Source organism: Nanorana parkeri, unplaced genomic scaffold, assembly GCF_000935625.1.
Source record: "Nanorana parkeri isolate BGI_ZX_2015 unplaced genomic scaffold, ASM93562v1 scaffold1082, whole genome shotgun sequence".
NCBI classification, from domain to species: Eukaryota; Metazoa; Chordata; class Amphibia; order Anura; family Dicroglossidae; genus Nanorana; species Nanorana parkeri.
Window position 1 is genome coordinate 40,560 of NW_017307350.1, and position 16,145 is coordinate 56,704.

The 16,145-nt window shown below is 38.6% G+C and overlaps 1 protein-coding gene across 1 annotated transcript in view; it reads right to left on the minus strand.

Moving 5' to 3' along the window:
* EYA4 (EYA transcriptional coactivator and phosphatase 4) overlaps window positions 1-16,145 on the minus strand; it is a 77,718-nt gene that overhangs the window by 31,955 nt on the left and 29,618 nt on the right. The window contains exon 8 of the mRNA XM_018567680.1: window positions 12,415-12,595. Within this exon, the coding sequence (XP_018423182.1) occupies window positions 12,415-12,595 (181 nt within the window). The remainder of the gene's footprint in view (window positions 1-12,414; window positions 12,596-16,145) is intronic.

Sequence of the window (16,145 nt, forward strand, 5' to 3'; positions counted from 1 at the left end):
TTAAATAATAAAAGATTTTTTCAATAATTATTTTAGACATCTTCAAGCAGAAGTGTAACTAAGATCTAATACATATTGGTGGCAAAGGGGCACCTGCTTCCAGAGCACCATGACTACAGAGAATCCCTTTACAACAGATCTGAAAGGTTGTATTGAACAGAACAACTTGTTACCAACAAGCCTTTAGCAAACATTCTCATTCCTTTGTAGTATATTGACATGGCTTGCAATGTATAGCTGCAGTTTACCATTTATTTTCATTACTTCACACTGTTTTTTATTTTCCTTGCCAGTGGTTGAATAATCTTTGCAAATTGAATTTTCGCTAGATTCACTAAGCTAAGGGAAATCTCCACAGCAAACCTAAAATTCCCTTGCAAAGTAAACAGCCTATCTCCCTTCAGAAAATCAATTCCATAGAGAACATTTGTAAGTTGAACCTGCAAATGAAAGTCACAGTCTGAAGCCGGAAAGTCATAGGGATCTGGAACACAAGTTAAACTGCACCCCTCGTATCTGATACAAAAAAACTTTGGTTGTAGAGATAAATTCATTGTTAATGTAATTGGGGTTGTATGTAGTAGTGATGGGGTTAGACACCTAAATAAATTGACCCAAGAGCAGTTGAACAGCTACAGCTTCACCCAAGTTTGCAAATATTTGCTATTACCTAGCAGTCAACTACTACAAGGTTTGAGTTGCAGTTGTTGAGGCATATATGATCGTCCCTAGTTTATTAGGTTTAACAAAATCATCATAGAGAATAATAACGATGTGCAAAGTATAATCATTTTTTTTTAAATGTATCCCTTTCTCCTGCGTACACAGAAGTAAACCTATTAGTTTTCTTGGGTGTTTTATCCCTTTTTGGTGAAATTTTGCAAAATAAAATCCCAGAACTCATCCTCTTATTAAATGTCCCCATATATTCAGTACTAGCAGATCCAGTACTATATGGCGATTCCAGAAATATTTAAATTCCTGAATTTACCCCACTATTATTATTATTACATAATATTTATATAGCGCCAACAGTTTGTGCAGCGCTTTACAATGTAAGGAAGACATTACAATTACAATACAATTCAAGACAGGATGGTAAGGAGGGCCACTACACTTCACATTCAGAATGTGAAACCACACGAGTGGTGTGCTGCAATGCAGGTGTGTTGGGGTGCCATTGAAAATCAATGGCACTGTAACAAACCATACCTCCTAACATGCAGGGGAACACTAACATTACTGCAGAGCAGTGTTGTGAGAGGGCCCTGAAGGTAACCTCCACTCAGCATTACTCAGCAAACTCAGTTTGAATTGCACAGGTTTGTGACAGGTTTCCTTAACCGCTTCCTGGCCGGCCATTGTAGACAAAGTGGCTGGACGGGGGCTTCCTGGATGTGAGTGGCCCACCCATGAGCGGGAAACTGCCCAAATTTAAAAACAGGCAGCAATGCCTGTTTACATACATCCGCTCTATAGCCAGCGGATCACTTGTGTAACGTGCCGGTCTGTGCCCCCACTCTGCGCCCCCCCCCCTCCCCCGCTGGTCCCAAACTCCGCCGTGCCCGGTGCGAGCCCAGGACCAGCATGATGGCTCTGTGACAGGGGATCAGAGGGAGATCGCTACACGATCTCCCTCCGATCCCCTCTCCGGTGTCAGAATGTGGAAGTGATGTATATTACATCACTTCCGCACTCTGCTGTCACTCTCCAGCCTCAGAAGCTGGAGAGAAGCTGTTGAAGCAGATCTCTGCTTCATCAGCTTCTCTGGGGTCCCTAGGCGACATTAGGGGTCATGATGTCTTCATAAAGAGGACCTGTCACATCCTCTTTGCTATCACATAGGGGGACTTCTTAGCCCTATATGTGATAACAATAAAGTTAAGTGAAAAAAATATGAATAAAGTTGCAAAAAAAATTAAAGTCACACATGAAAAAGAATTTTAAAAAACCAAAATTTTTTTTAAAGTCTCCACGCATACATACACGCATGCAAACATGCGTCAGGTGCACATACGTGCGAAAACAACTATTGCACCCATTACACCATTATGGTACATATCATCGCGAATGTCGCAGTGAGAGCAATCAGTCTAGGGCCATTAATCACTGATAACACTAAACTCATGAGCGGTAAAAGCTTTTAAAACGTGGTCTATGGTCAATTTTGGGTATGGTATTGTTTTGTGATTTCGCAGGTGCACACAATTTTAAAGCGTGTCATGTTTGGTGTCTATTTACCCAACATGACCCCCGTCTTTTATATCTTACCAAAGAATTTGGTAACAATAATTGTTTCCAAACATAATGTAAAAAACAACATTTTCAGTAATTTTTCCTTAATATAGTAAAACATAAAAATCCCAGTTCTGATTAAATACCACCAAAAGAAAGCTCTACCTGTCGCCAAAAATGGTATAAAATGAATTTCAGTACAGCGTTGCATGACGGAAAAAAATGTCAGTCAAAGTACTGCAACGCTAAATACTGAAAAATGGCCTGGAAGGAAGGGGGTGTAAACACTGCGGTCTTCGAGTGGTTGAAGAATCTCTAATATATTTTTTATGAATGACTTAACGCTGTACATAACAACATATCAATATGATATCACATACTTTAGCCTTCACTGTAGTTTGTAAGAAGTTAATTTATGTAGACCAATATCAATGTTACAGTAAATGTTATTCACTTTAAGAAGTGAAATGACCACTTAACCACTAATAACTGATAATTAAAACTGACTTCCAGCTTTTACAGTATTGTGTTTTACATGCTGTTCAGGTTAACTTTGATAAACTGTCAGCAGCCACCAAAAGGCACAAGTATATACCAGTGCTTGTACTAGGACTTGTAGCAAAGACTAGATAGCATAGTGCATGCCCAAGATTAGGTGACTGAATTCTGACACACTGTTGATATGTACCAGCACTTTTTTGGTACCTATTATCACCTAATAATGTGAGTATGGAGAAGATTTTTAGTACAGGATCCCTTTATTTATGTTAGGATATAGGATGGTATACACTCTAGTCCCAAATTTAATGCAGTTTTAAGCCTAACTCTGACCTTTGAGTTTGAGTCTGGGTTTCTATGCCCTATGCAACTTGCTTTTCTGGAATGAGATGTTCTGAAGTTATAAAAGTCACTCACAGCCAGCCTTTCGCTAGTCTCAAAATAAAAAAAATTTAGGGCTAGGAGAAGGCAGGTTCCAACTTTTCTGCTGCATAGCATGTCTGGCTCAACCAACCTGACAGTTTTCCTCTGGCAGAACAAGACATGAAAAGCATAAACTCTGCAGGCACTGGCACTTTATTAAATAAATATATCAAACAATTCAACAGGGAACGTGAAAATCTATTGATAAAGTAGAAAACGTGATAATAGCATTGCTTTATTTATTTGAATACATGTATTCAACTATGATGGATATTTTTCTTGTCTCTTACACCAAAATAAAGCCAAACTAAGTTTAAAACAGGCAGGTCCATATACTTTTAGGATGAGGTACTGAGCATATGTACTTGACATATGCTGTAAATCATTGTAGCTTACACCTTTAATATTTAGCATGTTTCATATCTCACTTTATGTATGTGACATCAACTACCGCAGTTGGCTGATATTCAGTGTATATAGCTGGTCATGTGAAAACATGAACATTTGGGCTTTATGCCTGTTTGTTCTTTTGTTATTAATAGCATATAAGCATGGCTGTGAATTTCAGTATAAGTCTTTTCTTTCCTTGAAACAGATGATGTTCACATGGTGCTATACAAATAATAGAACCAACTTCAGTCATCTGATTGCATTACATTCTAATGTCAGTTCTAGAACTTGATAAATAAATATTATATTATTGTAGCATAAAAACAGGATATACATTTAAGATCACTAAATAAAACCATTGAAATGCTTTCCTACAACTGGGTAGCTGTTAGCCTGGAGCCTAGTACCTGCAGGTAAAGGTAACATATAACAGCCATATAACACATGTACCTTGAAAAATGCATAGCATGATTTTTGGCTTCTGTCCGTGCTCTAGTTGTCCTGCAATCAGCACTGGACATTGTGCCAGACATTTACCAACAACACCATGCACCATGGTGTCACTGAGACCCACCATGCTATCTACATCGCGTTATTTTAAAGCCTGACTGGGAAATGCTTCCTCTGTGCCCTGATGCTGTAAAAGGCATAGATAGCATTAGGTGGGGTGAGTCACACAATGAGTTGCATGGTGTCACTGGTAAATGTCCAGCAGTTGCCAATGATGATTGCTAAACAACTGGAGTGCGGACAGAAGTCCAAATGCTGCTACGCGTTTATCCAGGTACATGTGTTATATGGATGTTAAATATCCACAGAGTAATTCTAGGGTAACTTCCACTTTAAGGCACACCTGTGCCTAGACTATAGATATTAAACAATTTACATATTTTTAAAGGAGAACTATGAGGTGAGTGCTTTTCACTCACCTCATAGTTCTAGCCGACCTGTGAACTCGTTACCCTAAGGAGAACTATAGGGAAAAGACTTAACCCCATATTCTCCTTTAACAAGCATTCTCCTCAAGGATCCCAACAACAGTTGAGTTGGGTTTTATTAAGTAACAACTTAGAAACCTCTGCTGGGTGTTTACATTAGATGGCTGGTAGGCAGCCAAGATTTGCTCTCATAGAAAAAAAAGCTAAGATTTTGACACCTATGTTGTGACATTTGAAAATAAGTTTCTCCACAATGACTACTGATACAGAGATGAAAAGGTGCATTTACTGTTTTTTCAGAATATGTAAATACTTTGCTGTGCATAATCTGGGCATAGGTTCACTTTGAATACTGTATGTGTTTCACCCCTTCCAGTTCTGAGTACAGCCTTTTATGTCTGTCTATAGGCACGAGCACATTTGCTGCCAATACTCCTTGGTAATGACTGGTCCAAATCTCAGGGTTTGGGGTTAAAGTGATGGTAGACTTAATATCAGAGTTTAAGAGGTTACATTTAAGGATAGGGTGAGGGTTAAGCATGGGGGGTGGCGGTGGGGTAGAGATAAGTGTTAGGGTTATATTTAATGACACTTGCAATGAAAGATACATGTAGCAAGAAAGATGTCAGAAAATGCTAGTTACTTTGCTGTTTCCATTATCAATGATTTAATTTCTTCCTGGGTTCAGAACATAGGGTTGCTCCTTCGCATCTTCTATGCCTCACTACAGGCCTATTGCCAGGATGGGCAGCCTAAGTGGGCAAAAGTGAAGCTTGAGCACAGTTTCTAGGGTTCAGTCTGCAGCATATCAGTTCTTAGATGTGGTGGCTGCATCAGTTTTAATTTTTCAGTCTAAAAACGTTTTTAGTAAGTACACAAAACACCTTTTTTTTGGCAGCAGTACAGTAAACTTTCTGTGAATGGATTTGATATCTTCTTTCTAATCAATCCTCTGTAAACTACTAAATCCCCTTCCCCATATGATAGAGAAAAAGATCAGGAACAGGAGAGCAGCCTAGTGTGGTAGTGAGTGAGCATACCCACCCGAGGACAGGAAATGCGGTATCTACAGGATCAGCAGGTAAAAATAAAGAAAAATAAAGAAGAACCAAAAACTATGCAGGGTTTGATAAGTACCAGCATTACATTGATAATACCTAACTCTGCCATAATATTATCTACATCATAACACACTTTAATACATTCTGTAGTATTTTGTTAAGTTTTAGTTATATGGTGTGCTAAATCATTCCTAACTTTAAAGCCACAGTTTTTCACAGAGCTGCACGTAACCACCTTACAAATAACATTTTACATGATGTTTCTATGTGCTAATCAAAATACATAAGACACTACACCCTGCAAGTGTACATTTACCGTACCCTAGGAATAATTTACAGGATCCCATTATTTATGCATGTTTTTTTTCTCATAACAAACTGCAGTTCTGGCCCTGTTCTGTAGCACAGTACTGTTTTACAACAGCACTGTGGACTTTAAATGTGCCTTTAGTGAGTTTGAGGGAAACACTGCACAGCATCCTATTTAAACACAAACATGACGTTGTTTCATGCAAATCCCAATTTCACTTTTTAAATGGCATGTGGGAAAAATTAGAAAATCCTTACTCATATATAGAAGTACAAAAGAACCAGGAGCTATGCATTCATATGTATTTTTAATGGGTTTTTGTTCAGAAAGCACATACCCACTGACTTCAGAAATTTACAATAACCTTTGTGTTTTTCTGAATGGCAGAATCTCCTATTTTTGCATTCCCTAGCTGTCTATAAATCCATTTCCTCTCCTATAATCAAGACTCCGAGATTTTTACAGTCCCTTTGACCACTTCTGGCATCATTTTTTTTATAGTTTTCAAACTTATACTGATCACACTTTACCACATCTGCTTCTTAGGCTGTTGGAAAAAAAATCAAATTGTTACAAGCCAAAAGGGCACTATAGCACAGGCAGCTGTTCTGTACCATTTCTGTTGTGATACTGCTTAGCAAAGCATTGCAGACCACTGGATTTAACAGAACCTTCCACGAAAATGAAGTCAAAATTATTTATGCAGGCAGAAACATTTCTATGGAAAAGACCAACAAGAAAAAAACAATCTGCACATGCTTTACTTGTAAAGGAAAATGTACTCTGGGGTGACTGAATCTTATAAACAGTACAAGCAAAGTAGCCAGAACACGCAATATTGTAAGAGAAAATGATACATACGGTATATAACGCTCTAGCTTTATTTTTTCATTCATATTGTACATTTTGCCCAACAGAATTAAACTAACCTAAAAAGCGTTTATACAAAAGCAATGGAAGGTTCAGCACCTGTTGTTGTGGTCAGGTATTGGGGGACCTGTGTGAGGAATCAATTCTGCAATAGCACCCATATACACTATTGTACACTCACAAAGAGAAGCTGGTGTATCTCTGTGCACTTGTAATGAGCCGTTTAGCTCAGTGCACCTATTCTGGCCTGGGATTGCTTGACAGGTGCCAGATTTGTGTGCCAAGTGACCCATTTTGAGATGTGTTTAAGATGCTAATTAAGTCCCCTACTGCAGCCATAAATATCCCATGGAGTTAAACTGCTAGGAAAGAATATGACTGCAAAAACATATTATTCCCTCAACACTCATAGGTAAGCTAGTATCCTATGATCATTGATGTTCTGTGGCCAACAGCACCAAGCTTATCACTGTACTAACAATAGGACTATAAATGATTGTAAACTATAAACAACATTGCGAACCCTAAGAAGCATGCTTTATACCCATGAAGGGTTCACTAGGTTGTTATGTGGGTACTGCACAACGGACATCTAATGGCTATGGTTACCTTTATGTGATAGAATATCTATGGGTGTCTGCTATTAAAAGGTTACTGCTTTCCTATTCCAAACTGGACTTGCAGGCAATAATATATTACATTAAAATGTTAACAATTAAAGTTATATGATTCTACATTTCATTCAGTTTGGTGTGAAGAACTTTGACATGTTCCATTAAAGCCTACCCCTAGGCAAGTCAGATTTTTTTTTAAACTCAATCCTCCCGTCACCCCTCTTCTATATTATTCTACATTTAACTGAACAAATGTGACCAAATAAGAGAAGTCCATTGTTAGGGTTTAACTATGATTTAAGGATCCTCTCTCCTCTAGCAACACATGAAAGAGAATGTCTAGGGACTAGACCTAAATGTTTAAGAGACCAGTCAGTACACAGATAGCCAGCTGATCAATTATCAATGAAGGAAGCCCGGATCTGCTTAAAGATGTGAACCAATAATAAAATTAAGATGCTTGCTTAAAATATTAAGAAAAACAAATTATCTGTGGACGACAACTTTAGATTCCTTTGAAATGCAACAAAGGTCAGGGAGTATGGGTAGCAGGTTGTGATGTATATCTAAACAGAAAATGGTGCAACACAGCAAAAATAATTGTTATTAAACTAAACTTTAAGTCTACCAGAGAAGGTCAACAGGGACTATTCATTAAAAACTCTATGCACATTACTCACTAAAACAATGTAGTTTGCTTCACACAAAAATGTAAGAAAATGAATAGTCACTAATCTCAGTTACATACATTTAATTTCCTAGAAAATTAATAATATTAATAATGACTACTGTAGACCGTTTAGCTAGGGCTGCAACTAACAATTATTTCTATAATTGATTAGTTGGCCGATTATTTTTTTGATTAATCGCACACAAAAAAAAACATCTTTCATTTAAAATGAAATACACAAATGGAGTGTTACAAACATAAAGTTTACTTTAGAATAAAACTGCATCCACACATCAGGGAGCATTGACTGTATTTGTCTGTCTACATGATCTTATTGGGCTTGCCTTGAGGAAGAAGTATTTTAGCATTTGCCAATTTTCTCATGTTCTTTTTTCCATATATGGGATATGTTTTGTTTTAATTGTTGTATGTGCACAATGTATCAACAAAATTGTTAATAAAAATAAATATTGAAAAAGAAGAACAAAACTGCATGCACATTTTTTGCAATCTCTCCACACTGGAACACATGGCATTGCAATACCGCACCTTTCAGTGCGGGTGATCACACTGCGGGTGGGAGGTGTGTTTGGGGTGCCATTGACATGAATGGCATCACAACGTACATCGCGCAGCAGAATTTGTCAGGCCGAAACTAAAAATGACTTTTCCCAACTTTTTATTTAATAATTGTATGTATTATATTAGACATTATAATTAGTTTCATGAATTTAAATAAATCTGAATGGTAAAACTGTAATCCAATTTATATATAATAAATACAATCCAATTATACCCCTAGTGCTACCTTTCCACTTCACTGGGAAATGAAAGCTGTCTGCTGAAGCAGCTGAATGTAAACACAGCATGCAGTGGCTGGGAGCAATAGTCAGCCTGCTATTGGCTATTTTGGCTATTGCTCCTGCCCACTGCCTGCTGTCAATCAGCAGAGGAGTGAACTGAAGGAGAATTGGCTATTGCAATTTAAAATAGCCAATAGCAGGCTGAAAAGGGGGAACAGGGGCACTAGAGGAGGCACCAAGGCAGCAGAGGAGAAACTGGGGCAGCAGAGGAGGCACAGAGGCAGCAGAGGTGGATTGGGGCCAGCAGAGAAGGCACGGGGCAGCAGAGGAGGAATAGCGTACAGCAGCTGGGAATGCTGAGGCACAGCGGTCTCTACTACCCTGTCACGATCTGGGATCAGGCTCAGAGTCCAGTAGCTGAAACAGCAGGCAAATTTGTGGTATACATGGTTCCTGATGAGCCGGCCAAAACTTGCTGCATGGGTGCCTCGTCGGTTTGGTACACAAGCAGGCAGTAGTAGTATAGGAGCAGGCATCATCATGGTCAGAAATCAAGCCGAGGTCAGCAGCCAAAGGTGTCACGTTTGAAGAAGGAGACAATAAGCGTTGTCGGTGAATCGGCAGTACACTGTAATAGACGTACCGGGTTACGGTACACGTCGGGCTCCAACGCCGTCCTGCGCAGGCGCGCCGTGGTAAACCCCTCACCTCCTAGCAGGGACTCAGAATTGCGCAAGCACTCCCTGGACTCCGCCCACCTCATTTGAGCAGTCAGCTTAAAGCCGCTGCTCACTGATTGATTGGAGTCCTACTGTTGATTGTAGCAGGACACTGATCAATCAGTGTCTGCCTTGCTGCCCTTCAGAATCATCAGCCACAAGCAGGTCGTCGGATCCAAGAGTCTCAGGGCTCTACCATTGACCACCAAACAAACCGCAAGTAGAGGCATATGCCTCCTGGCTACCAGGACACTACTATAGTGCTGTTGTGCTGAACTTCATTACCTGCTAGCTAAACTCCTTGCTGTTGCTCACAGCCATTAACTCTATGTGATACTGCTGTTGTGCTGAACTTCATACACCTGCTAGCTAAACTCCTTGCTGTTGCTCACAGCCATTAACCCTGTGTGTTATTGCTGTTGTGCTGAACTTCATACCCTGCTCTCTAACTACCAGAGGAGTGGCACTTCCATTGTTGCCAAGGGGAGTATAATGTTAAGCAGCTCTCGATCCGCCTAATCAAATACAGGGCAACAGAGTTCAGCTGCACAACTGATCCCCATCCATGAAACTCCGCAGTTGCGATCCATTCCCATAGATAAGAGAAGCGAGGCTTTACATACACTGATAGCAGTATGAGGAGATTGTATTGTAGTAGGAGCAGGAAGCAACATATTGGCAGGAGCCCAATAATCTGACAAATAGGAAGTGCAGTTGCATGATTTAAATAGGAAGTGCAAGGGAGGAGCAAGGAGTTCAGCAGAAAACTGGGTTTAACTGAGGATTGCACAGGAGATCAGGCAAGGAGCTATCCAAAGTTTCAGGTGGCTCAGCAGGAAGAAATACTGCCAGATACAGCAGAAGTTCTGGCTTCAGATCCGGATCCTGACATGCTGGCTGCAGCGATCTCTGTTCCCTCTTAACGAAGGGGATACAGACCGCAGCATGCAGCAGTTCCCAGCGAGGAGAAAAATGGAGGAGCAGAGGGGTGGCTGGAATTCAACTAATTGGAATCATCTAATCGATAATGAGAATTGTTGACAACGATTCTGATTATCAATTAAATCGATTAGTTGTTGCAGCCCTACTTTTAGCAGTTGAAAGTTTAATTTGAATTATTTCCCTTTTTCATAGCTATTTTCTGAACAGTTATTAAGTCCCGAAAGAGAGGATAATATCATTTAATTGGGGGCTCTAACCATGCTACGTTATGTATAATTCTAAGATCTACTCATCACCTCCAATAGCAGAATATTTTTAAAAACTAGCATAATGTTTAGGCGATGACAAAAGAATGATATATTTATTTTTTATTTCATATGTTAAGCTAACCAGTCCAAAGTATTATTGACCTGCATTTTTAAACATGTGTTGTTCATACCCATTTTAAATTAAAAATGTAAAATTCAGTAACTTAAGTTAATGATGTATATAAATTTTCCGTGTAATGGTCTTAGAATTTTGCCCAAACTCTTTGTAAGGGTACCTAAACTGCTGTGCCCTTCACTTCACTATTCCTTCCTTCAGAACCAACTTTATTTCATTAAGCTAATCTCTGATTCAGAATGAGCAGCTGTCCTGTTGAACCCAAGGTATGCATCTATTTTAGAATTGCATAAGTCAGCACTGCATGGTTTTTGAACAACTGGACTTTTAACTGTCTGGTTCTCTTAATGTTGATTGGCATTAACCTTTTCAGAACAAGATGGTGCTAATCAGATATCATGATTAGCAATATTATACTTATTTATAATAATTTACACAAAACTGAATGTTAACTCAAAATGTATTTCTTTAAAAGTCTGACATCATGCTTCACCTTATATAGCAAATAATTTTTTTTGCATCTGTTGCAAAGTTTGTTATCTGGAGATCCTGACACTTACAGCACTTCCTGCTGACAACACTAAGCTACTGTTTATTAGGTCTGCAGGAAGTATGCACAGACCTGATAGGCCTAAAGTCTGGTATAAACGCTTATATTTTCTTTGTTGAATGTAGAATATAGAAACAGGTTCCTCCATCAACGAGTGTTGATGGACGAATCCCCGCTATTTGCACTGTATTATGACAGTGGCCGCTGATTGTTGTCAAAATACCTAAACTGAGCGAGTGGCTAATTGGCTGCCAGCTCCCTTCGGCCGAGACTTATCCAACCTGCTCCTTCGATTAGCTCATCGAGGGATGCCAGGTGTAAGGGTGCCGAAGAGGCACCCATGCAGCAAGTTTTGGCCGGTTCATCAGGAACCATGTATACCAGACTTAACAACCAAGTTAAAGAGTGCACACAACACACTGAGAACACTGCTGCTAAATGTGGTTTATGCTGTAAGCCTGCAGTAGGAAGAACTGCTACTGGTAGCATCTCCAGGTATGGGACAGATTTACAAAAAATATTTGCTAAAAGAGACTGTATACAGTGAGGTATGATGCCAAATATACCAAAATAGATTTGGGGTTACACTTTAAATCCTTGATTCAACGCAATCATTTATTAGGTACAACTCAAAAACAGCATGTGATTTATGAACCGTTTGACTGCTAGACATGGTGTCAACTGGTCCTAATTTCAATGTGGCACGTCTGTGTGTGTGTGGTAATACCCCTAACATATCCATACCCTTTGGCTGCTCTAAAAAGGAAGCACTGCTCATTTGATTTGTGTTTCAGGAAGATCTGTTGGTTACCTATTACTGTAATTCACTCATATATTTTGGCTGGTTTTAAAACTACAATAATGCACCAACATTTCTAAACCGCTTTGCACTTCATAAAATTACACTAAACAACAAAACATTTTTTCTTCTAAGAAATATAAAAGACTGGGTAAAATTTGGAAGCATTCTGAAAAGGTAATCATAAAATAATCCGTGTACGTTTTACCTGAATGAAGATCTGTACCAGGTTGATTAGTTAGACCTGAAAGTGAATCCTGTAACTGATACGTAGAAGATGATGAGGTGCCATCCACTGTGTTATTTGGGGTCATGTAGGCTGAATATGTTGATGTAGAGTAATACTGTGCATATTGGTTTTGGCCAAAAGCTGTGTAAGAGGGATAATCCTGGAACAATAAGAACAATTTGTTAAGTAAAGTATTAAAATCATTATTTGAGATTTGGCAGCAGAGAGGATTAATCAGCTCTTAACACTAAATTGAAGGGAGTATTCTTTTACTTCAGGTAGGTTTAATATATCGTTAACACCTAACCAAAGAAAATCGATTTCAAACTGTATAGTCTTAACACTTTAGTAATGCTGAAAGCTCTGACACAGCCTATCATTACAGTAAATTCCTGAAATGATCTTTCACAGGTGGCCGCAATGGAATTAAAATAAAAAAAACTTGAATGCTATTATGCTTTTGTTCTGTAGGATGGTTTTTATATATTCACACACATATATACACATATTATTCCTTCAAGATGCACGCATTTAGATTATCTATGACATAATGCATGTATTATTTTAAGCGAAAGTGAGACTGTAGTCAAAAATTGTAGGTACCTCTGTCTATATAAAACTAAACAAAACAAGAGTTCTACTTGAATAAAATCCTGTTATTACAAACGTTTATTACATTACAAATTTGGTCTCCCATTAAAAAATATGTGCTGCAACACTATATTATAAGTGCATCTGCACTTATAGTTTTATCTCCGTACCCCTGCATAGTCACACAAATATCTGTAAATCTTGACATGGAAGTCCACCTAATGTAGCTTCCTGTGATGGTGTGGGGATGATATTGCACTGCTCCTGAATTGAGAGCAGAGTTGGCACTCTCATGTAGGCTGTACCTGCTTGTATTACAGTAGGATGACAAAATGTTGCAGGGGATGTGGCTATTAGCATTGTCACTGCTGGTTTACAAGCCCATGGCTTGCCAATCAACCTCTGGCCACACCTAATCCTGTCCTCTGCTTTCTGGATTGATTGCACTGCTTCCCACTGTAATCTGCAGTGTCTGGCAGGGGGAGCATGTGACACACAAATGAGGAAGCTTTTGGCTCTCTCTCAGGGTATATAAAGGACGTTTTTTTGTTCACTTTATAAGGCTTGTTTAGACTGGAGCCTTTAAATGTATTTAAAGTAAATACTAAACCATACATGAGTATATCATGGCTACCCAGGCAAGGGTCAATGGTAAATATCAGAAATACATTTTATTCAGAGTTGAGACTCAAAATCAAACATAATTGAATCATAAGAGAGGAGAGAGGAGTTGGGGGGAGCCCTTATTTAATGTTGTCACTGGAAAACGTCTTCATATTTCCTTTAAGTTTTTATATGGACAACTGTAGATGTTTGTATTTCCCCACATTTTCTGATGCATTGAGAAGTGTCACAAACAGCAACAAAAAGCTGCTCTAAGCCTTCCCTACTCTATCAAAAAATATGTTTTGTCTGTTGTGTCACTTAAATTGTCATCTAAATTGTCATAAATTGTTAAATTGTCATCTAATTTTCAAGATGCTTCCTTAAAGAACACCATGTTGAAAAATGCAGGCAGTGGAAACAGTATTTATTATTTCTCCAAACCAAATACTTTTATATTTACAATGTGAAGCACCGTTCTTCATTTATGATACTGGATACCAATACTACTAATCTCTGTAATTCTCTGTGATTTACTCTGGATCACATTAATTCTAATAAGGCTGGATCAGATTATTCATTTACTCAATGATTTTTAACCTAATTATAAGTTGAGGTACATTCCCAAATCTGTCAATTCTTAGTTTTCTCCAACTGATGAAGAATCACATGGCAATCATGGTTTGTGAATTGTATGATTTTTCACATATAAGAAATATCTGTATGTACATATTTGTAGTTCACAAAGAATAAAAATTACAATTTCATAATTTTTCACATTTGCAAAAAGATTTGAACCAATATACGGCCTCATTCATGCAGCAAATGTTTGAGCTACTGCAAGACACCAGGATTCCTGTGTCTGGATTCACAGGTGGATGCACTTAGTTGCAGCTGCTGAATCTGTACAAAGCAGTGACAGACTGACAATGCCCACAGCTGTCTGCCGGTGTTCGGCTGTAATCGCACATGGAACGATTACGTGTCTTTAGAGACAGGTGATCATCCCCAGATGCAAGCCTTTTGTGTCCAGTGGTGATCATCTGTCCCAAACCACTGATAATTGTTCCATAAATGATTAATTTTGAACACTGGAGGACAGCTTCGGCCACTGTCAGCTTGTCATTCCTTTGTACACCCTCAGCAACCGCAACTATCCGCATCTACCTGTGAATCCAGCCACAGGAATCTGTAGGATTTTTGTCACAGCTGGAGCATTTCTACATTGTTAATAAGTACTAAATGTTCTAAATTACCCAATTCAAGAGTCAGAGACTAAAAATGGATATTTAAATCCAATGGGAAAACTGTGGAAAACTGGGAATACTGAAGGAGGGGCAATGACTGTGGACTGGTCTCCCAAAATTGAGGTACCATATTTGTTTGCAATTATCCGCATTTTCAGCTTTTACCAAAATTCCCCCATGTCACCCTCCCTCTTTAGCCTCTTGAACACACACAGATGTGTCTGCCCCCTTTTGCAGGTTTATACTTCCGCAGGTCAGTGTCCATACGTTCTGCATTAACTGAGTTAGCTGTGTTGCCTGGAACATTGTTTCTGCAGTAGGGGTACAGCCCATTCAAGTCTATGGGTTTTTACTACACAGGCAACACAACTAACCCAGTTTATGGAGAAAGTATGGACACTTTTATCACCCAAAAGGTTGTGGTGCTACTTTGTGTATCTTGTTAAGGAGGAAAAAAATATATATATATATATCATCTTTATGACACTCCAAAATCTATAACCTCCCTTGTGAAATGTGTACTTGCAAATTGATTTAACTAAAAGAAGGCACAGCTATTTGCTAAAAGCATGATAATAATCATGTGTTTGAGTGGGAAAATGTGTAAGGAACTGCATGTATTCTGGGTGTAAATGCATTCAGATGGCTCAGATGTTGTATGTTGGTGTATGTCACACTGAGTTGATGAGTCTGGGGGGTAAATGAATTTGCCACTTAAATAATCCTATGGCATTGTAAGATGTTGGTCCTGGATAATGTTTTATCATCATGTCCTCATGTTCTTACATAAATACAGTGTCTGCATTAAAACAAGTGGTTAGAATAGTATTATTTTTTACTTAGGAGCACCTGCAACCTATCATGCTATGAAGAAGTACAAACATATTGTTCATCATACCTATTCTGTGCACTGTTCTGACAACACTACAAATGCAAACATGTAATATAACTACTATGGATGCATAACTTTACTGCCATAAGGGTTTCCTGCGTTGTTGCTGTGGAACAATAGACACATAATTATTTGAATGTCCCATTCATGCTTGCCAAAACCAAGGGCATAACTATAGATAGCAGCTATTAAAAATAATGGAACTAACATGCCAGACTTCTTTTAAAGAATGTCGCAACACATTATTTTATAATTGCACCGGTGTCAACAGTGCGTATGTCCTTAAAATGTACTTGATGTTGTTGACTTGTTTAAAAATACTTCTGTATACTAATCCTGTGTTCACTGACTAGTAAGGCACAGAGCTAGAGCAAGTA